The 23,349-nt window shown below is 42.1% G+C and overlaps 1 protein-coding gene across 5 annotated transcripts in view; it reads left to right on the forward strand.

Annotated features, from left to right (window-relative positions):
* The window catches only part of SNX30 (sorting nexin family member 30), a 116,016-nt gene that overhangs the window by 21,679 nt on the left and 70,988 nt on the right, over positions 1-23,349 (forward strand). Inside the window, exon 1 of one of the 5 annotated variants that reach the window (XM_045470083.1) lies at positions 17,719-18,025. The exons of the other annotated variants lie outside the window; for them this stretch is intronic. Coding sequence (XP_045326039.1) covers positions 17,781-18,025 — 245 coding nt within the window. The 5' untranslated portion in view covers positions 17,719-17,780. Of the gene's footprint in view, positions 1-17,718; positions 18,026-23,349 lie in introns of those variants that run through there. 5 annotated transcript variants of the gene reach the window in all.

Genomic DNA, 23,349 nt, shown 5'->3' on the forward strand with positions numbered 1-23,349 from the left:
TGGATTGATCAGGTATGCTTTGTTCAATTTTATTTTCCCCCAAGTTCTATTTCCTGTTTCTCTTTGACCAATGTTTATATTTTTCTACTATAGGCAAGATTTAATTAGTAACTATAATTTTCTTTGGAACAGGAAAGACTTTGGGCTTGCTTTTACTTCCCCTTCAACGTTTTATTGAAATTATCCTGAATTTGAGTTCCTGATTGTGATAGATCTTTTTTTTTAATTAATGCCTCTTCTATTTTATTAATTCATTTCTTAATTGCATCAAACCTCACAGTAACACAGAACTGTTACAGAACAGTTCCACAGAAACCTTGGATGATATACATTATATGACAACACCTGAATAATATACGTTACTCTTTTCTGAGTGGTAATTTGGCTGCGTTTTTCCCCTTCAGACACAAATAGAAGTTGCTCCATTTCCTGCTTAAAAAAATTTTTTTTGTAATGTTTATTTATTTTTGAGAGAGAGAGAGAGAGAGAGAGAGAGACAGAGTGCAAGTGGGGGAGGGGCAGAGAGAGAGGGAGACACAAAATCCAAAGCAGGCTCCAGGCTCTGAGCTGTCAGCACGTGCAAGATACAGAACATCATCTACACAGGTTTTCTTCTGCCCCTTCATAGTCCATCCCTTCCTCCAGTCTTAGCCCCAGGTGACCACTGATTTGCTTTCTGTCACTATTGTTAGTTTGCATTTTCTAGGATTTTGTATATTTGGAAACATAAAATATATACTTTCCTGTGTCTGGCTTCTTTTACTCAACATAATGATCTTCATCATATCGTTATACGTGTAGCTTGTTTTTATTATGGTCAGTATGCCACTGGATGAATGTACCACAATTTATTTATTCATTCATTAATGGACATGTAGGTTGTTTCTAGTTTGGGGCTATTAAAAATTAAGCCACTGTACTTGGAAAAGAAGAGCAAACTAACCTAAAGCAAGCTAGAGGAAGGAAATAACAAAGATTAGAGTGGAAACCAATGGAATGGCTAGAGGGTAGAAAAAAAACAGAAAACTAATGAGACCAAAATATTGGTTATGTGGGAAAAAAAATCAACAAAATTGACAGACTTTTAGCAGGATTGACCAAGAAAAAGAGAAGATTCAAGTTACTAAAATGAGAAATGAAAGAGTAGTCTTTACTATTGAACTAACAGAAATAAAAAAGCATTATAAAGGAATATTGTGAACAATTCTATACTAATAACTCAGACGGAATGGACAAATTTTTAGAAAGACACAATAAAGGGTTGCCTGGGTGTCTCAGTCTGTTAAGTGTCTGACTCTTGATTTTGGCTCAGGTCATGACTTCATGGTTTGTGAGTTTGAGCTCTGAGTTAGGCTCTGCGCGGAAAGTGAGGAGCCTTTTTAGGCTCCCTCTCTCTCTCTACCTCTCTCTCTCTGCCCCTCCCCTATTCACACGCACTCTCTCTCTCAAAATACATAAAACATAATAAAACTACTAAAAAAGAAACATACCCATCACCTCCAAGTTTTCTCCCACCCTCTTTGTATTATTAGTACTATTATTACTATTTGTAACAAGAATACTTAACATAAGATCTACCCTCTTAGCAAAAAATTTTTAAAGTAGGTTTTACACCCAACACGGAGCCCAGCTCAGGGCTTGAACTCATGACCCTGAGATCAAGACCTGAGGTGAGATCAAGAGTTGGACACTTAACTGACTGAGCCACCCTGGCGCCCTGCTCTTAGCAAAATTTTAAGTATACTATACAGTATTGTTAACTGTAGGCAACTATGCTGTACTTTAGATCTCTAGAATTTATTCACCTTGTATAATTGTAACTTTGTACCCTTTGACTAATACCTCCCTATTTTCCCCTCCCCCATCCCCTGGCGATCTCCCTTCCAGTCTTTGCTTCTGTGAGATAGACTATTTTAGATTTCTCATATAAGTGGGATCATTTAGTATTTGTCCTTATGTGTCAGGCTTAATTCATTTAGCATAATGTCCTCCAAGTTTATTCATGTTATTGCAAATGGCAGGATTTTCTTTTTGAAGGCTGAATAATATCCCTGTGTGTATATGTGTGTGTGTGCACTTACCCACTACATATATATTCTTACTGAGCTCTTGATATATTCTGGATACAAGTCTTTGTCAGATACACGTATTATATTTTCTTCTACTCTGTGGTTTGTATTTTTACTTTAAATTTATGTGTGTATATGTGTGTGTGTGTGTGTGTGTGTGTGTGTGTGTGTGTGTGTGTAAGAGAGGGAGAGAGAGCAAAAGAGAGAGATTGAAACTGAGATTTTCTTGTGTGTAGGCAATGCATCCAAATGGCAGAAAATACAGAAGATAACAGAATTTTATCTGGTGGTAAAGTCTCCCTTTTGCCCATCACCTCCCTTCCTCTGGCAGCTGGTTCCCCTCGGCAGAGGCAACTAATGTTACCAGTTTCTGGAGAAACTTTCTAGAGACCTATGTTACGTTTAAATATAAAAATGCATACATCGAATCTTTTTTAAAAACTCAAATGGTAGGGGTGCGTGGGTGGCTAAGTCACTTAAGCCTCCGACTTCAGCTCAGGTCATGATCTCACGGTTCTTGAGTTTGAGCCCCACATGGGGCTCTCTGCTGTCAGTGCAGAGCCTGCTTCGGATCCTCTGCCTCCCTCTCTCTCTGCCCCTCTTCTCTCTCTCTCTCTCTCTCTCTCTCTCAAAAATAAACATTTTTTAAAAATTAAAAAAGTAAATAAAAACTCAAATAGCATACTTTAGCAGTGTTTTGTATCTTGCTTTAAGCCTAGCCATAGATCTTGGAGATTGTTCCATATTGGGACATAAAGTTCTTTCTTCCCCTATCTTGCTCCTCTTTCAATGATGGCATAGCGTTCCATTTTTTCAGTGGGTTTAGCACTTAACACTCCCAGATAAGAAGTCTGTGTTGGTGATTCTTTTTCTTCTTTACCTAATCTTGCACATATTTCTAGATTTTTCCTTCCTAAGTTTAGAAATTTCACCAGCCTGCTGCTATTTAGAGGTGTATTTTTCTTAGGTATTTCCCCTTGAAGCCCTTTCAATTTTACTGCTTTGTCTATGTCCTTTTCATTCTTCATTCCCCTTTTCAGGGAAAAGGACCGTCTGGATTTTAGTCTTTCCTTTTTTGGGACTTCACTTTTTCTTGGCTCATTCTATCATTTATATTTTCAGTCTTTTGGGAGGATTCTTTGATTTGATCTTCTGAATGATGGATTCATTTTTTATTTCATTCCCTTCCAATATTTCTACTTCTCTATTTAAATTTAATCTCGCTTCCATTTGTTTTAGTGCTCATTTTTGGACCTGCTCTCAGAATGTGATGTCCAAGATGAGGATGTTGACTTAGGGCAGGAAGTGACCTCCTGTAGACTGGAGTGCGTGGAGTTTCTGGTCTGCACATGGGGGGCCTGCTGCTTCTACCTTCTTGGAGAGGCACATGCTGTTGCCTCACACAATGAGACTTTGTTCTTGTGCTGCCACTGGGGTGCGTATTTGTGTGGTCATGTGTGTGTGTGTGTGTGTGTGTGTGTGTATGTGTGTATAAACATGTCCATATGTATGCACAAGCAGTGCACAGAGACTCTATGGCCTTTGTCCTGACTGCAGTGATTGGGTGGGGAGGTAAGGAATGAGGTAAGGAGAGGATAGAGAAGAGACACTTGGAATTACTCTTGGTGGCCTTCCCGTCAGGGTGTGTGGCTGATAAAGGACAATAGGCTAGATGGACTACTCTTTTTTTTTTTTTTTTAATGTTATTCACTTCTGAGAGAGGGAGAGAGAGACAGAGCACGAGCGGGGGAGGGGCAGAGAGAGAGGGAGACACAGAATCTGACACAGGCTCCAGGCTCCAACCTATCAGCACAGTGCCCGACTCGGGGCTCGAACCCATAAACCATGAGCTCACGACCCGAGCCAAAGTCAGACACTCAACCAACTGAGCCACCCAGGCGCCCCTAGATGGACTACTCTTAATTGAGGAAGTGGGGCCAGAGTTGCCCTACAGATGGAGAATTTCACAGCTGATCCCAAAGTATGCCTCCTCCTTTCTTTATTCAAGTTGCACTTCATCATTCCCCCTTAACCATCTCAGGGCCCGCTCCTGCTATGAGTCGCTGTCATTTCTGAATTGGGTTTTCTTCCCCAGGCCCTGTGCAGCGAGTCCCATCTCTTACTGTATTCCCCGGTTCCCACTGTGGCCCATTTCCGTTTTGGTTTCTCGACTCTGGCTAAGTTTGATTTTTCTGTAGGTTTGATCCTGTCTGCTGTACCTTTTACAGAAGCCCCTCAAAATTTTTTTTGACTTATGGCATACCTCCCTGTTTTATGACTTTTTAAATGGATTTATTCTTAAAAAAATTTTTTTTTTTACTTATTATTATTTTTACATAGGGTCCATGCCCAGCCCAGAGCCCATCGTGGGGCTTGCACTCATGACCCTGAGATTGAGACATGAGCTGAGATCAAGAGTCGGATGCTTAACCGGCTAAGCCACCCAGACGCCCCCTAAATGAATTTATTCTTATTTTTATGTTTCTTTTGTCATTTCCTTGGGATCTGAGTGACACGAGCAGCAAATACAGGGCTCAGCCACCACCATTGTGGACTTAGTGTTCCTCATTACTTTCCACGGGCAGGGGTGTAATAGTCCCTTTAACCAGTTTCTCTCCTTGTTTATTCTCTATCCACCAATTTTTAATGATAGCGGCAGCTACTAAATTGTTTGCTCTGTGCCATATATTATGTCGGAGCTGATTTAACTGTTCTTTCATTTTGTACCTCCTGTGTACCACGCAGATATTATCCTAGTTATGCACTGCTGCTTAACAAACAACCCCAAAATGAAGTAGGTTAAAACGCAAATTTATTCTTATCTCTTGCTGTTCTGCGAGTGGCCTGTCCTCAGCTATGTGGTTCCTGCTGGAAGTCTCTCATGTGGTCATCTGAGGGTTCAGCCGGACTGGATGCCTAAGATAACACACTTGTGGCTAGCAGTTGACTAGAGTGACATCTCTACGTGGCTTGGGCTGCTCAATGTGTGGTAGACGGGTTCCTGGAGGACATGTCCCAAGAATGAGCATTCCAAGAGACAGGGAATGCAGCATCACTCCTGCGCTGTTCTTTTGGTCAGAGCAAGCATAGGGTCCACGCAGATGGAACAGGGTGGGTTGACGGACTCCAGCTCTTGATGAGGAAGCAGCCACCTCACGCTGCAGATAAGCATGTGGGATATGAATTGCCACAGGCACCATGCTGAGATACCAAGATAACTGATACCAGGTCCATAGTTCCTCACACCTTAGGGTTCCGTGGCAGGAACAGGTAGGTAAACAGGCGATGATAGTGCGAAAGACAAGTGTTATGAAAGGACGAGGCCCAGGGGCCCGTTGACAGCATTGTGAGAGATATGTAACCCATACTGGGCAAGTGCTGGCGGACTGTGGATGGAGAGGTCGGTTGAGAAAGAACACATCTTACCAGGGATATTTTTGGATCCGGGTCTTGAAGCACACATGGGCATTGGCTAGGTGGACAAGAAGGAAGAAGGCATCCCAGGACATATCCACACCATGCCGCTGTCTGAGATGTGCATAGCATTAAAAATGTTCTTACACTGCTTCAGCACAGCATTTGGCCAACTGCCGTTTGTGTCCTTTGCTTCCTTGGGTGATTTTGAGGACTGTCTACTTTCCTGGGGCTTGAATTACCATAGTGAGATGAAATACACTGGCTATCAAGATTACCATCTGCCAATAGTCACAACTGACAGAGGAAAAGCACTTGGGACATTGAGACATTGAAGACAAATGGATGTGGGTGGTGTCTCTTGCACTTTTGTCCTTGGCGTGAGTATCAGTGACACTGAGGCATGGCTGAAGGTTAAAGAAGGGGACATCGGTTCTGTTGTCAACATTTTCTCTGTAGCTAAGGCAGTTCAACCTGTCACAGATTCCCCTAAACCGAGTATTGTCATTCAGCCCGTGCTCTCTCTTCTTGTTTACAAAAGCCTTCCTTGCTCTTTTGACTCTGAACAGAGCTTTGAAAAAGACATTTTATTTTGTAGTTGTCCTAAGTATTTTTTTAGTGCGGTATAGGAGAAATAGTGTGGCTTTAGAAGAATTTTAAAAGATTTTTTTAGGGGCGCCTGGGTGGCGCAGTCGGTTAAGCGTCCGACTTCAGCCAGGTCACGATCTCGCGGTCCGTGAGTTCGAGCCCCGTGTCGGGCTCTGGGCTGATGGCTCAGAGCCTGGAGCCTGTTTCCGATTCTGTGTCTCCCTCTCTCTCTGACCCTCCCCGTTCATGCTCTGTCTCTCTCTGTCCCAAAAATAAATAAATGTTGAAAAAAAAATTTTTTTTAAAAATAAAAAAAAAAAAGATTTTTTTAGGGTTTTTTTTGCTGATGACTATTTATACATATACGTACATGTATATATACGGATATATACATGTACATATATATATGTATATACATACCTATATATATATATATATATATACATATGGATATATATATATGTATATTTTTTGCTGATACGTAAACACACACACACACACACACACACACACACACACACGTTTTATCCAAGTATAGTTGACACACAATGTTACATTAGTTTCAGGAATACAGCATGGTGATTTAACAAGTTTATACATTATGCTGTGCTTAACAGAAGTTTAGCTACCATCTGTCACCACACAACACCATTACAATACCACTGACTATTTTTCCTATGCTGTACCTTTCCCCTGTGACTTACTCATCTCTTAACTGGAAGCTGTATCTCCCACTCCCCTTCACTCATGTTACCCATGCCCCACCCCTCCCTTCTGATAACCATCAATTTGTTTTCTGTATTTATGGATCTGTTTCTGCTTTTTGTTTGTTTATTTGTTTTGTTTCTTAGATACCACATGTAAGTGAAATCATATGATATTTGTCTTTGTCTGCCTTGTTTCACTTAGCATAATACTCTCTAGGTCCATCCGTGTTGCCACAAATGGCAAGATCTCATTCTTTTTATGGCTGAATAATATTCCATTGTATACACATATCATATTTTCTTTATCATTCATCTATGGATGGACATTTGGGTTGCTTCTATGTCTTGTAAATGCTATTGTAAATGATGCTGCAGTAAACATGGTGTGTATATCTTTTTGAATTAGTGTTTTCATATTTTTGGGGTAAATACCAAGTAGTGGAATTTCTGGATCATATGGTATTTCTACTTTCAATTTTTTGAGGAACCTCCCCAGTGTTTTCCACAGTGGCTGTGTCAGTTTACATTCCCACCAACAGTGCATGAGTGTTTCTTTTTCTCTACATCCCTGCCAGCACTTGTTATTTCTTGTGGGTTTTGTTTTTTTCTTTTTTTTGATTTAAGCCATTCTGACAGGTGTGAGGTGGTATCTCATTGTGGTTTTGATTTGCATTTCCCTGATGATGAGTGATGTTGAGCATCTTTTCGTATGTCTGTTGGCCATCTGTATGTCTTCTTTGGAAAAATGCCTGTTTAGGTCCTCTGCCCATTTTTTCACTGGATTATTTGTTTTATCCAGAGGTAAAATTTTTTTAATCTTTGCCAATTCGATGGGAAAAATATCTAGTTTTCATTTTTGTTTTGTTTGCTGTTGATACAGAGTAATTATTGTTATTGGTCATGTTTACATCCATTTGTCCGTTTTTGCATCAGGCTGTTTTTTTTTAAGTTGATTTTCAAAACCCTTAATATGTTAAAGCAAACAACTTATGTTTATATATGCTCACATTCTTTTCCCAGTTTGCTATTATCTTTTCATTTTTACTAGTCGTGTGTTTTTGATGTAGAGAAAAAAATATGTTCATCTCGTAGTCTTTTCCTTCACGGATTCTGCTTTTGGTTTTGGGCTTAGAAAGCCCCTCCCTATATAATAGAAATAGAAAGCCCCTATCCTATATAATACATAGGATTATATGTACTCTTCATGTAAGTCGCGAATCATCAGACTAAGGCTAAGAGGTAAGATCTGGCCAGCCACCTGTTTTTGTACAGCCCATGAGTTAAGAACTTTTTTTTTTTTTTGAAATAATTATAGAATTGTGGGAAGTTACCAAAAATGTCTAAGGAAGTCCCAGGTGCCCTTTAACCAGTTTCCTCCACAAATATCTTAGTAATACCAGGAAATTAACGTTGGTATAATCCACAGAACTCATTCACATTCCCCAGTTTTACATGCACTCATTTGTGTGTGGGTGCATGTATATACTTCGTTCTGTGCACTTCTGCCACATGTGTGGGTATTTCCAACCAGGACCACCACAATCAAGATACAGACTGTTTCATTGCTACAAGGCTCCCTCCCGCTAGCCTTTTGTAGTCCTCCCCTATCCCTCACCCCTGGCACCATCAGTCTTAAAAGTTGTTTTTACATTTTTAAATGGCTGGGGGAAAATGTGTATTTCATGATATGTGGAAATTAGTGAAATTCAAAATTCAGTGTTCAAGTCAAAAAAATTTTTTTTAACATTCATTCATTTTTTGAGAGACAGAGAGTGAGTGGGGGAGGGGCAGAGAGAGAGGGAGACACAGAATCCCAAGCAGGCTCCAGGCTCTGAACTGACAGCACAGAGCCCGATGCGGGGCTCAAACTCAGGGACCGCGAGACCATGACCTGAGCCAAAGTCGGACGCTCAACTGACCGAGCCACCCAAGCACCCCCCAAGTAAAACTTTATTGGAAAATAGCCACACTCATTCATTTACCTACTGTCTATGGCTGCTTTTGGACTACGACAGCAGACTTGAGATATTGCAACAGACACTCTATGACCTGCAAAGCTGGAAACATTTACTACCTGGCCCTTCACAAAAAAAGTTTGCTGAACCCGATATAAATTGTCATATATAGGGCACCTGGGTGCCTCAGTCAGTTGAGCGTCTCTCGCTTTTTTTTTAATCAAAAACATGTTTATTTTTGAGAGAGAGGGAGAGTGAAAGCAGGGGATGGGGAGAGAGAGAGAGAGTGAGGGAGACCCAGAATCCAAAGCAGGCTCTGGGCTCTGAGCTGTCGGCACAGAGCCCAATGTGGGGCTTGAACTCACAGGCCTTGAGATCATGACCTGAGCCAAAGGCAGAAGTTTAACCGACTGAGCCACCCAGGCACCCCTTGAGCACATCTGACTCTTGATTTTGGCTCAGGTCATGATCCCGGGATCGTGGCACTGAGCCCCACATTAGGCTCTGCTGAGCTTAAGATTCTCTCTTTCTCTCCCTCTGCCCCCTTCTCGGTCCCACCAGCAAATGCTCTCTCTCTCTCACTCTTAAACTCTCTCAAAAAAAGCCAAAACAAAACACAAAGTACCTTAAATCATCATATGTTATTACTTTTTATGATATTTACTCCTGATATTTATTTTTGCTCTTGGTATTGGAGAAGGATATAACTTAATTGTTTTCTAAATGGCTAACCAAATTCTCCATCAGTATTTATTGAATAATCTTTTCTTCTTTCATTATTTGAAGTTCCATAGTTACCATGTGCTAACTCAGATCCGTTCTGCCAATTTCAGGAATGACAGGGTGAATCATCAAGCTATTTGGGCAGGGTCTATGTTACCCCAGAGTTCTCTGGGGATGAGAAGCCCTTACTCCCTGCATTAACACTGAATGTTCAAGCCAGATGTGCCCATGCACAATGGTATCTAATCACTCAGGTGTATTTCTAAGTGCAGAAGCTGTGGTGGGGTCTTGTTTTATTTTTCTGGAGTCCATGGAGATCACTGACAGGCAGACGGAGCTGTTTGTTAGTGGGTTTTGTTCCTTTGTGTTGGCTCTCTCTGGAGCTGGCTGGCTCTTAAAATCCTTTGAGAGAAGTAGCTTCATTTATTTCTCTGACACTGGCGGATCAGGAGTTATTTTTAAGAAACAACCTACGAAGGATTGCTTACCACCAGGTGCTGGTGCAGATGCGAAGGCACATGTGGTGGTAGTGGGGGTCTCTTGTCCAGTAGGTGGCTGTTTAATGAAATCTATGACACGGGGGTGGGTAGTGGAGGGCTGTTAGCCTCTGCTACGGACTCTTGGAGCTGTGCCTCTGCCTTTTCCTGGCTGAGTGATCTTGGGCCCATCCCGTAACCTCCCTGGATCTGTTCTCTTATAGGAAAACAGGGATAATAAAGCTCACGTCCTTCTCCTTACCCCACCCCTGCGTTATTTTAAAGGTTAAATGAGTTATTTTAAGGGTTAAAGCTTGCATAGTGCCTGGCAGAGAGTATGAGCTTAAATTTTATTTCTTTACCTTCCCTGCATTTGACTTAGAGGTATTTGTGTAGGTGGCTGTGTGTCCAAGTCCTGTCATCTTTCTTAGCCCTAAGAGTTTGCTTTCTATTTGGGGGCTGTGTTGTGTGTCTGGGCCAACTCGTAGCCCAGGCTTCCATGGTGCTCAGTTGGCCACCTTTTGCCATCTGCCTAGGGTTGGTTCAGATGACCCAAGGTGTCCCTCTGGCCAGGTGTCAGAGCTGGGCCATGATGACAGCCTGTGGGCTGTTTGTCCGTCTGGCCTCCTTAAACAGACAATGGCGTAAGGCTCCCTGCGGGAGTTCCTGCAGTGAGGGGTGCTGGCTTGCGACAGTGGAAAACTGACTTGGATCAGGTATCACTGAAGCAGGTGACCGGAGGTGAGTGGGAGGAATCCACCCAGGGAGGCAGCTCCCACGTGGGTAGGAATGTCAGGTACCTGGTGACCTTGGTCTGAGTCTTTGCTGAACAGTCATTTTGACAGGACTTGCCCTCTTGACCTAAGGTTGGGCTCCGAGGATTTAAGGGCAGCACGCAGGGCTGTTGAACTTGGGTTTCCTTGATTTTGCTAGAACTGCAGCAGTTTCTAATCCTCTGTAATTTACGTGTGTTTGAAACATGACACCCTGCCCCCCTACCCCCGGCCCCCCCTAGTGTGGCCAGACTGATTTTTCTGCCTAGGAAACATTCCTCAGAGTATCTCCCTGGCCATCCGGACCTTAGCGTTGGCTTCTCATCTGTCCTTTCCTTTCCATGGGCATCTACACCTGGTTCAAGTACCATTCAGAAGGGCGAGTGTGTCTGGACAGTGACAGCAGCTCCTGAACTGATTCCTCCCTGATCTCTTCTTTCTTTCCCTTCTTAATCCTTGTGCTTTTTCCAAGATCTTTTTTGTAAAACTTAACGTTCGATTGCCACGTTTCTGCTTAAACGCTTAGCCATTGCCTACAGGGTGTACCTCAAATTCTTAAGCATGGTATTTAAGATCCCTCAGAGTCTGGAGCCCATCTGCCTTCCAGGTCCTGTTTCCTACCTGCGGCTCCCCCTGGATGGCTCATGACCACGTCCTGTCCACGATGATGTTCCCCAGCTGTGTCTTTGCATCTCACCCCGTGGCAAGTTCCATGCCAGAACGCCTTTCTCTTCCATTAAGTGGCTCTTCACTGTTTATACAGACATGTTCAAGCCTCTCCAGACAGCCTAGCCACCCGGACAGGGTGGTCTTGCCATTTTCCAGCAAACACTGGTGAATTTAAGTGGTTTTCTTGCAGCCACATAGCTATTAGGAGCACTGGAGGTTTTTTTTTTTTTTTTTTTTTTTTTTTTTTTTTTTTTAACGTTTGTTTATTTTTGAGAGAGAGAGAGAGAGAGCAAACTGGGGAGGGGCAGAGAGAGGGAGACAGAGGATCAGTAGCAGGCTCCAGGCTGACAGCAGCGAGCCTGATGTGGGGCTCAAACTCACAAACCATGAGCTCATGACCCGAGCCGAAGTCGCTCAACTGACTGAACCATCCAGGTACCCCAGGAGAGCTGGAGTTTTAAGCCAAGACTCCCACCATCCTACGAAGCCCAGGCGGACTGTCCTCTCTGAAGCCTTCCTCAGCAGGCAGAGTTACCGTCGCTTTCCCTAAGACTGGAGCACGGTGGGGTTTCTCTGTAGTTCTGCATTGATCACATTATATCCCATTGTTGTTTGTCCTGGGCCTGTGCCGCACCCCATGCTCTGCCCTAACACTCGATTCCTTAAGTAAATCCCTTCCCGACTTGCTTTCCCCTGCATCTAGGTAGTACCTGGCTCTTAGTGAGAACTCTGTGTTTATTTGGACAGATACATGAATGAATAGACTTTTCTTTCTATATCCTCTGATTCGTGGTGGAGTACAGTGCCGTGGTAAGTAGGCTACTTGAATCCCCCATGTGTTGGAAAACATCTCTCTTTTGGTCTATAGAATAAAGAGAAAGTGATCTTTATTTTGCCCCATTCTGTCTGCTATCTCGTAGAGACAATCAAGTTTTTTTGTTTTTTTGTTGTTGTTGTTGTTTTTTTTGTTTTTTTTGTTTTGTTTTTTTTTTTACTATTTGAAGAAGGATGCTTAAAGCATTTAATTATGTGTAAAAGAGGAATATGATCTTTAGCTAAGTTTTGTCAGACAACAGCTATACCTCAGGAGTGGCTTTGAGGAAAGTGTGCTCTCCTTTAATCTATCAGCACCCCTCCCTTCCCTGCCCAGCAACCTTAGCTAAAAAAATAGCATTCTTCACTTCGGACAGTTGACGTTCTTCCCTAGCATGTGTGAAGAGTAAGGAAAGACGTCTTGAGAAATCGTTGCTGTTTATTGATCTCTTGCATATTGGCTTCAGGACAGGCCTCCCTGCCTCTCTGTGTAGATGGATATCCCACAGCCATTGCCACGCTGCCACATGGGAACCACCCACATCCGACGTTTTGTCCTCGTTGTAGGCTCATAAGGCTCATAAGGTCGTGAGATGTTTTTCCTCATTCTTTCCTTGACTTTTTTCCTTCCTCTGTTTCTGTCCCCCTGCTGCTACCTGGAGGGCTTATTTCTGCCTCTGAGCTGGGAACACCCACGTAAGAGGGCCAGTTGACCTTGTTAAAGCCCTCTTCTTGGATGCCCCTCTTTCCTGTCATTTTTCTGCTTTCCTTGTCTGGTTACTTAGTTGCAAAACTCTTTTGAGCTGTTTTGGTTTAGGATGTTCTATTCCTGCTTTTTCTTTTACTGTTTAGACTGTGATCAGACTCTCAGTTATTGAATGCCTTTTTCTATGCCAGTGAATCAATTAACCTTGGGAATTAAAAGAAATCCCTCACATCCGGTGTGACTCACGTCAGCAGGAATGTGGGAATTAGATCTGGAGCAGCCAGGTGGATCTCAAGTCTGGAAATGCATTTGCACTTTGGGGTAAGAGCCGGACACAGTTAAGCCTTCTCAAAGGGATGCTGTGGGGAAACCTTTTCTCAGGCTTTGAAGAGTTCCACAGAAAAAGTTTTTAGCTCCTTTGTGGTAAAGTGCAGATTCCTGAATCAAAACGACCGTGCTGAATGTCCTGAATCAAAACGACCGTGCTGAATGCCACAAAAGTCGTATTGAAAGAATACTATGTATGCATCCTGTACAAGGAGAAAAACAATGAGGTAAAAACTTTTTGGGGGGGGGGGGGCGCCTGGGCAGCTCAGTCTGTTAAGTGTCTGACCTTGGCTCAGGTCACGATCTCACAGCTCGTGAGTTCGAGCCCTGTGTCAGGCTTGGTGCAGACAGCTCAGAGCCTGGAGCCTGCTTCGGATTCTGTGTGTGTCTCTCTCTCTCTGCCCCTCCCCTGCTCACATTCTGTGTCTGTCTCAAGTATAAATAAACATCTTTTTTAAAAAACATTTTTTCAGCAAGCGTGACCTATTCGAATATAGTCACATAGTTCTTTCTAATTTAACAAATTCTCGTCTCAGATTAGTTTTAGGTTTGGGTTGAGGGTTTAAGAATATCTCCACCCCCAAAAGTAGGGTATATGGGTCACAAATCATGGCATTTGAGGGTACTTTACAAGATGGCAGTTTGACGTTGGGGAGCTCATGGAAGTTGAAATGTACTTCTGTTTCCTCTTTTTAATTTAAGGAGTTTAGAATCCACAGTGCTTATTATTTCCCCGTGGGTATTTTGGGGACTCTAAAAACGGTAGGTTCTCTCTGAAGGAGGATTCAAATTCCCATGTGCACACACAGAAATTTGCACATAAATTTTTGGCATGCGGTGCTTATGCATTCCTGAGAAAGAGTCCCTGTTAGAGAGGAATGGTATACTTGAAGTAATTTTTGAGGCAAGGACACTTTTAGTTTTACTAAATGTGCAAGGCTTTTTTTTTTTCTTTAAAGATTTTATTTTTTAAGTCCTCTCTACACCCAACAGGGGGCTCGAACACACAAGCCCGAGATCAAGAATCACATGCTTCACTGGCTGAGCCAGCCAGGAGCCCCAGTGTGCTAGGCTTTTTAAGCATAGCCGAGGGGTGCGGGCGGTAAGCGAGGACTGCACAGTAGCCCCCTGGCACTTGATATTGGTAGTTGAGTCCTGCCTTGTTCTGCTTCTCACTTGAAAGGTTGTTGCCTTTGAAAATGTTTGGTCTGGAAAGACGGTTAATCAACAAGTATTTGGCCACCTAGTACATATTCAGCTATGTATAGTATATTGTTTCCTCCAAGTCCTTGTTCTGAAAACCAAAAATGCCCCTTCTTTAAATTTTAACTTGTTCCATCGAATACGGAGCGCATCCAGATGTGTAGTACTGTGTCACATGGTAGCACGAAAATGTGAAAATCAGAACCAGGTTTTTGTTTTGGTTTTTAAAGATTTTATTCTTACGTAATCTGTACACCCAGCATGGGGCTTGAACCCACAACTCTGCCGACTGAGCCAGCCAGGTGCCCCTAGACCCAGGTTTTGTAAGATGAATGAATGGTACAGTTAAGAGATATTCGCGAAGGATGGGAAAGAACCAACATTTATTGAGGGGTTCTTCTAGGCACGTTATGGTTTTTCTTTAATATGTACACCCTCCATGTCTAGATGGAGACATGGGGGCTCAGAGAGATTGGGTGCCTTACCCCAGGCCTGGCAAGGAGCAAAGCCAGAATGCAAGCCTGGTCATTTGGACTCTAAGCCCAGATCTTCCTTCTTTGCTTCTTTTGTTACAGATCAAAGTGGAAGGAGTGGGTTTGGGTAGGAAGAACGTATAAAGGAGGACCTTAGACAGTATCACAGTAGATTAACTTCCTGATCTTTATGAAATGTCACTTATCCTCTGTTGATTACCAATCATAATGTAAGTTTTTCTCAATTGATCTTTTTTCTGCTTGTCTACATCACTCACCTTCTTATGTAAGATACAAGGAGGAAGCATCTAGGTTGTATAGCACGACCCTAGAATAGAGACCAAAGACCTGGATTCCTGGCATTTCCACTTACATGACCTCATGCATGCCACTTCGAAGGCTTTTCTTGTATCTGACTCAGACAACTTGGATGGTCTCTGAGGGGTTCTATGCCCCAGACCCTTGTGTAATTTGATGCAGAAACGTCAGTGGGGGAATGTCTTTACCTAGCTTTTAATTGATAGAGTAGGTCAAGATGGGCAAAAAAGAGCAGGTTTTTAGGGAGAGTCACATTTTCTTTGAATATGTGCTTTTTGGGGAGATTTAATCCACATTTTTATTTTATTTATCATTATTATTATTATTATTATTATTATTATTATTATTATTATTATTTTAAGTAGGCTTCATGCCCAACGTGGAACCCGACACAGGGCTTGAACTCACCACCCTGATATCAAGACCTGAGCCAAGATCAAGAGTCAGACACTTAACTGACTGAGCCACCCAGTCAGTTTAACCCACACTTTTAGAAAGCTGCCTTCCTGGGTTTTTGAGTCCTCCAGATGGCCTGCACATACCTGGCTAGCAATAGAGGCAAAACCTGTGTGTTATGAGTCATAGTAACCACTCAGTTAGGGACAGACTTTTGAAAATACCTCTCCTTCTTCAAGGGTTGTGATTTCTCAGCTTGGTCTCCCACAGCTTTGTTTTGCCTGTGGGCAAATTCACTGTTCTCCTTCTCACGTTGCTCCAACATCCTTTGTCCCCCTCCTTTGTTTTGCATTAGGACTCATATTGCCTTGCACCTGTAGAGGTTCTCATGCCCCTTGGCCCAGCTGGATTGAGTCCTTGAAACACTTTTAAAGTGTTTGGTGGCCCTTTTGTTTTTGTGTGGTAGCTCTGCATCAGCACTTGAGCTAATGTGTGTTAGGTGTTCAATATGTGGTTGAAATGGAGTTTCCTCCTTAGAAGGAATGAAAAGGGGTCATGTTTAAATTCATCTGAGGATAGGAGAAAAACCCTTGCTCCTAAGAATCACAAGAATGTCTGGAGAAGTGGTTGTTAGTCTGGAGATTTTTAGAAAAAGCATTGGAACCTTAGCCAAAGAATGTAGACCTGTGCTCCTTCATTTGGGCTTCACTGTGTTCTCATTGGAGGCCTTCTTTTGCATCAAGCCAGTCAGTGAATTTTACTTGAAGGGCAGGTTTTCTGATAGAAAATCTAGGGAAATATTTTCAGTTTCTAAACAGCTTTATTAATCTACAAATAAAGCTTTGAAACAGGTGATTTCTTTTTCTTCTTTCTTTCTTTCTTTCTTTCTTTCTTTCTTTCTTTCTTTCTTTCTTTCTTTCTTTCTTTTTCTTTTCTCCCTCCCTCCCTCCTTCCTTTCCTTTCCTTCCTTCCTTCCTTCCTTCCTTTCAAGAGTGCACACACTCGAGCAGGGGAGGGGCAGAGGGAGGGGGGAGAGAATCCCAAGCAGGCTCCATACCCAGTGCTGAGCCTGGCACGGGGCTTGATCTCAAGACCGTGAGATCATAATGTGAGCAGAAATCAAGAGTCCCATGCCTAACTGACTGAGCCACCCTGGCACCCTGAAATAGGTAGTTTCTTAACCCATGTCTGAAGAAGAGTCTTTACCTCATAAGAAATGGTCCAGGGGCGTCTGGATGGCTCTGTTGGTTGAGCATCTGACTTCTTTTTTTTTAATGTTTATTTATTTTTGAGAGAGACAGAGACAGAGACAGAGTGCAAGCAGGGGGGGGTCAGAGAGAGAGACACACAGAATTCGAAGCAGGCTCCAGGCTCTAAGCTATCAGTATAGGAGCCTGATGTGGGGTGTGAACCCACGAGCCATGAGATCATGACCTGAGCCGAAGTCAGATGCTTAACCAACTGAGCCACCCAGGCACCCCTGACTCTTGGTCTCAGCTCAGGTCATGATCCCAGGGTTGTGGGATTGAAGCCTGAGTCAGGCTCTGAGAGCCTGCTTGAGATTCTCTCTCTCTGTGCCACTCTGTCCTTCCCCCCTTCTCTAAAATAAAAGAAGAAAAGGAAGGAAGGAAGGAAGGAAGGAAGGAAGGAAGGAAGGAAGGAAGGAAGGAAAGGAAAGGAAAGGAAAGAAAGGAAGAAAAAGAAACTGTTAAGAATCCAAAGCTAGAAAAGGTAAGATGTTCAGGGAAGATGCCAACCTAGAAACTGCAGACTTGTGGGTCTTGGGAACTTGGAGATACTTGTGCAAGCAACCTTGAGGTTTTGGAGAATATTTGTGATAGGGTTTCCAGGGCAGAGAGTAGGAAGGAAGGAGGACTGACTTTCCTGCTAATAAGCAAGTAGGGTCCTGGAACTTAGGAAATAGAGTTAAGATGTATTTGAATAACTCTACGAGAAGAAAAAAAAAAAAGATATGTTTCTACATCTTAAAGTTTCATATTGTTCATCTCACTATTCCATATCTAGATTTAAAAAAATTATATAGGAATTTGTATAATTATATGTATTAGTCAGCCTTGCTGTGGTAGTAACTCCAAAAATTCAAAGGTTTGCAGCAAACATTATTAATTTCTAGGTTACGGTATGTGTCGGTGGGTATGAGTCAGTCACTATGGCTCTTGTCCACAAGTATTCCATTCTGAAGGAGCAGCCCCAGTTGGGTCATGCCAGCTTCAGGGCAGAGGAGAGAGAACAAGAGAGCTGGTGGAAACATGCAGCGGCTCTAATAGTGTCTGCTCCCATCTGGTATGTGTGTCACATTTGCTCATGTGCCATTGGTTGGAGCAAGTCACATAGCCAAACCAGAAGGCAGTGGGGTGGAGATGTGCCCTCCCTGTGGGCAGTCACCTGGCAATGGTAAGAAGGTATAGTCCTTTTTTTTTTTTTTAATTTTTTTAATGTTTTTATTTAGAGACAGAGAGAGACAGAGTATGAGCAGGGGAGGGGCAGAGAGAGAGGGACACGCAGAATCCAAAGCAGGCTCCAGGCTCTGAGCACAGAGCCTGATGCGGGGCTCGAACTCACAGGCTATGAGATCATGACCTGAGCTGAAGTCAGATGCTTAACCGACTGAGCCACCCAGACGCCCCGTACAGCCCTCTTAAAGGAAGGAAGTTAATAACTGCAAATGATAATGCCATCTACCATATAGTTCATGTCCTCTCCTTTGTCCCTGAGCACTGTTTAGTTCAGTACTTTACAGCAATTCAGATTGATCATTTTAAAATGTTTTAAATACATTTTCTCTCTGTTATGGTTATTAAAATTTCATATAATTTTGGGGGAAACTGACTTCTTGCCACGGAGTGATATGATGGATCACTGCATGTTTTTAAGTATTCTTTAAAAAAAAATTTTTTTTAACGTTTATTTGTTATTGAGAGACAGAGAGACACAGAGTGTGAGCAGGGGAGGGGTAGAGAGAGGGGGAGACATAGAATCTGAAGTAGGCTCCAGGCTCTGAGCTGTCAGCACAGAGCCCGACACGGGGCTCGAACTGACAAACTGCGAGATCATGACCTGAGCCGAAGTCGGTCGCTTAACCAACTGAGCTTAAGTATTCTTAAGTATTCTTTTTAAATACTTCAGTACATGGAGCTCTAGTGTATGTGCATCATTGCATTAGCTAGAGTCTCCAGAACAATTTGAATAATGGGGTGATATTAGGTATCAGAATCTTGTTTCTGAATTTAGTAGACAGGCCTTTAATGTTTCATATTGTTTGTTGCTTTCCAAATATTATTGAGATCTGATTCATGTACCCTAAAATCACCATCTTAAAGTATACAGTTGAGTGGTTTTTAGAGTATTCACAGCATTGTGCACACATCATTACTGTCTAATTCCAGAATATTTTTGTGACCCTCAAAAGAAGTCCTATACTCATCAAACATCCGATTCCCTGTTCTCCCTTCCCTCAAGCCCCTGGCGACCAAAAATCTGTTTTCTATCTCTAAGGATTTGTCTGTTTTGGACATTTCCCATGAATGGAATGATATGTGTGGTCTTTGATGTCTGGCTTCTTTCGCGGAATGTTTTCAAGGTTCCTTGTTGATGTTTTCTGATATAAACTCTTAAAAATATTTAGGAGCTTTATTTATTTATTTTTTGTTTCTCCCCTACCCCTCCGCATTCTCTTTAAAAGTCTCATCATATCCAGCCTGGTTCCTGGAAAAATCTGTCATGGAACCAGTATTGTTTTTGTTTCTTAAACGAATTTTATGTATTTGTTTTAAAAATTCCAGTATAATTAGGGGTGCCTGGGTGGCTCAGTCGGTTAAGTGCCGGCTTCAGCTCAGGTCATGATCTCGCGGTTCATGGGTTTGAGCTTTGCATCAGGCTCTGGGCTGACAGCTCAGAGCCTGGAGCCCGCTTCAGATTCTATGTCTCCCTCTCTCTGCCCCTCCCCCGCTCATGCTCTGTCTCTCTCTCAAAAATAAACAAACACTAATTTTTTTTTAATTCCAGTATAATTAGCATACAGTGTTATATTAGTTTCAGGCGTATAATACAATGATCCAACAATTCCATACATTACTCAGTGCTCGTCATGATAAGAGTACTCTTAGTCCCTTCACCTGTTTCACCCATCCCTCTTTCACCTCCTCTCTGGCATCCACCAGTTTTTTCTCTGTATTTAAGAGTCTGGTTTTTGTTTCCCTTTTTTTTCTTTCTTAAATTCCACATATGATGGAAATCATATGCTATTTGTCTTTTTCTGACTGACTTATTTCACTTAGCATTGTACCCTCTAGATCCATCCATGTTGTTTCAAATGGCAAGATTTCATTATTTTTTATGGCTGATATTCCATTATACATAATCTTTTTTTTTTTTTTAATATTTATTTTGGGAGAGAGAGCGAGAGAGCGCACAGGCAGGGGAAGGGCACAGAGATAGGGAGAGAGGTAATCCTAAACAGGCTCTGCACTTAGCAGGTGGAGCCTGACGCTGGGCTCAATCCCATGACAGCGAGATCATGACCTGAGCTGATATTAGCAGTCATATGCTTAGCCCTCGGAGCCATGCAAGTGCCCCTATACCACATCTTCTTTATCTGTTCATCTGTGGGTAGACTTGGGTTGCTTCCATATCTTGGCTGTTGTAAATAACGCTGCTATAAACAGTAGGGTGCAAATATCTTTTAAAATTTAGTGTTTTCATATTTCTTTGGTAAATACCTAGTAGTGGAATTACTGGGTCATATGGTAATTCTTTTTTTAATTTTTTGAGGACCCTCCCTACTGGTTTCCACAGTGGCTGCACCAGTTTGCATTCCCATTAAGAATGCAACAGTTCCTTTTTCTCCACATCCTCCCAACGCTTGTTGTTTCCTGTGGTCTTGAGTTTAGCCATTCTGTCAGGTGTGAAGTGATTATCTCATTATGGTTTTGTTTGCATTTCCCCAATGATGAGTGACATTGAACATCTTTTCGTGTGTCTGTTGGCCAAACAGAGATTACGTCAAAGAGATTACTGCCAATGTTTTTCTTCTAGGAATTTTATGGTTTTAGGTCTCACATTAATCCATCTTGAGTTTATTTTTTGTGTATGGTGTAAGAAAATGGTCCAGTTTTGTTCTTTTGTATGTAGCTGTCCAGTTTTTCCAACACCGTTTGTTGAAGAAGCTGTCTTTTTCCCATTGCGTGTTCTTGACTCCTTTGTCGTAGATTAATTGACCATATAATTATGGGTTTGTTTCTGGACTGTAGATTTTGATCCACTGATGTGTCTGTTTTTGTGCCGCTACCATACCATTTTGAATTTTTTTTTTCAACGTTTATTTATTTTTGGGACAGAGAGAGAGACAGAGCATGAACGGGAGAGGGGCAGAGAGAGAGGGAGACACAGAATCGGAAACAGGCTCCAGGCCCTGAGCCATCAGCCCAGAGCCCGACGCGGGGCTCGAACTCACGGACCGCGAGATCGTGACCTGGCTGAAGTCGGACGCTTAACCGACTGCGCCACCCAGGCGCCCCGACCATTTTGATTACTATGGCTTTGTTGTACAACCTCAAATCTGGGATTGTGATACCTCCAGCTTTGTTCTTCTTCAAGATCGCTTTGGCTATTTGGAGTCTTTGTGGTTCCATACAAATTTTAGGCTTATTTGTTCTAGTTCTGTGAGAAATGCTATTGTTATTTTGATAGAGATTGTATTAAATATGTAGGTTGTTTGTGTGGTATGGACATTTTGACAGTATTTGTTCTCCTAGTCCATGAACATGGAATATTTTTTATGTGTGTCATCTTCAGTTTCTTTCATCAATGTTTTATGGTTTTCAGATTATAAGTCTTTTACCTCCTTCGTTAAGTTTATTCCTAGGTATTTTATCATTTTTGATGCAATTGTAAATGGTATTATTTCCTTAATTTCTCTTTCTTGCTACTTCATTATTAGTGTACAGAAATTCAACTGCAAAGAAGTTTCACTTGTTTGCTTTTACTTTGAGCTTGTTTGCTTTACGTTTGAACTTTACTTTTATTTCTTAATTTTACTTTGAGATTTTATTGGAATGGCTGATACCAATTCATTACCGATGAGTGATACCAATAAGGACATGATTATATTCAACAATGATTATGTGATCAGTTAATATAATAAATTACATTAATAGATTTCCTAATGTTAAATTACTCTTGATTTCCTAGAATATATTTGACTTGATCCTGATGTATTCTTCTTCTTTTTTAAAAAAATTTTTGTATGTGCATATGCTTGTTTTAATTGAGTTTTATTTATTTTAGTTTATTTTAAAAAACGTTTATTTATTTTGAGAGAGATTGAGAGCATGCAAGCAAGGGAGAGGTAGAGAGAGAGGGAGAGAGAGAGAGAATCCCAAGCAGACTCCATTCGCAGCACAGAGCCCAACATGAGGCTCTATCTCATGAATGTGAGATCATGACCTGAACCAAAATCAAGAGTCAGATGCTTAACCAGCTGAGCCACCGAGGCACCCTGATATATTCTTCTTTTTAAAAATTCTTTTTTTAAAAAAATGTTTATTTATTTTTGAGAGAGCATGAGGGGAAAGGGGCAAAGAGAGAGAGAAGAATAGAGGATATAAAGGAGGCTCTGCACTGACAGCAGTGAGCCTGACACAGGGCTCAAACTCACAAGCTATGAGATCATGACCCGAGCCGAAGTTAGATGCTCAACTGACTGAGCCACCCAGGTGCCCCTAAAAATTCTTTTAATATACCACTTGCTGTTACTTTATTGACATGTTTACACTTCTATCTAATTTCCTTTTCTGTACTGGTATTTTGATATCAGATATAGTTAATCCTTATAAAATGATTTAAAGGGTTTATTATTTATTTAAAAAATTTTAAAGTTATTATTTTTTTTTTTAAATTTTTTTTTTCAACATTTATTCATTTTTGGGACAGAGAGAGACAGAGCATGAACGGGGGAGGGGCAGAGAGAGAGGGAGACACAGAATCTGAAACAGGCTCCAGGCTCTGAGCCATCAGCCCAGAGCCTGACGCGGGGCTCGAACTCACGGACCGCGAGATCGTGACCTGGCTGAAGTCGGAGGCTTAACCGACTGTGCCACCCAGGCGCCCCTAAAGTTATTTTTAATTTTATTAATGTTTACTTATTTCAGAAGTGGGAAGGGGCACAGGGAGGGAGACACAGAATCCAAAGCAGGCTCCAGGCTCTGAGCTGTCAGCACAGAGCCTGACACGGGGCTCGAACCCACAAACTGTGAGATGATGACCTGAGCTGAAGTCGGACGCTTAACCGACTGAGCCACCCAGGTGCCCCAATATTTATTTATTTTGAGAGAGAGGGAGAGAGCACGAGCAGGGGAGGGAAAGAGAGAGGGGGAAAGAGAGGATCCCAAGCAGGCTCCATGCTGACAGCATGCGGGGCTTGATTCCATGAGCTGTGATATCATGACCTGAGCCAAAATCAAGAGTTAGATGCTTTAAATGACTTAGCCTCCCAGGCACCCCTCTCCATTTTTTAAAAGTATGTGTCTTAGAGTAATTGGATAAAACAGAACTTGCTCCTTGAGTTTCGGTGGAGCTGAGCTGTACAACCATGGGGCTTAGCTTACCTTTCAGTAAAAGTTCTGTGACAGCAGTTCTGTGGTTATTTAGATTTTCTACCTCAACTAAATTTCATTTGGGCCATGTATTTTCCTGCAAAGGTATCCATCTCATCTGGACTT

This window comes from Leopardus geoffroyi, chromosome D4 (genome assembly GCF_018350155.1).
Source record: "Leopardus geoffroyi isolate Oge1 chromosome D4, O.geoffroyi_Oge1_pat1.0, whole genome shotgun sequence".
Classification (NCBI taxonomy): domain Eukaryota; kingdom Metazoa; phylum Chordata; class Mammalia; order Carnivora; family Felidae; genus Leopardus; species Leopardus geoffroyi.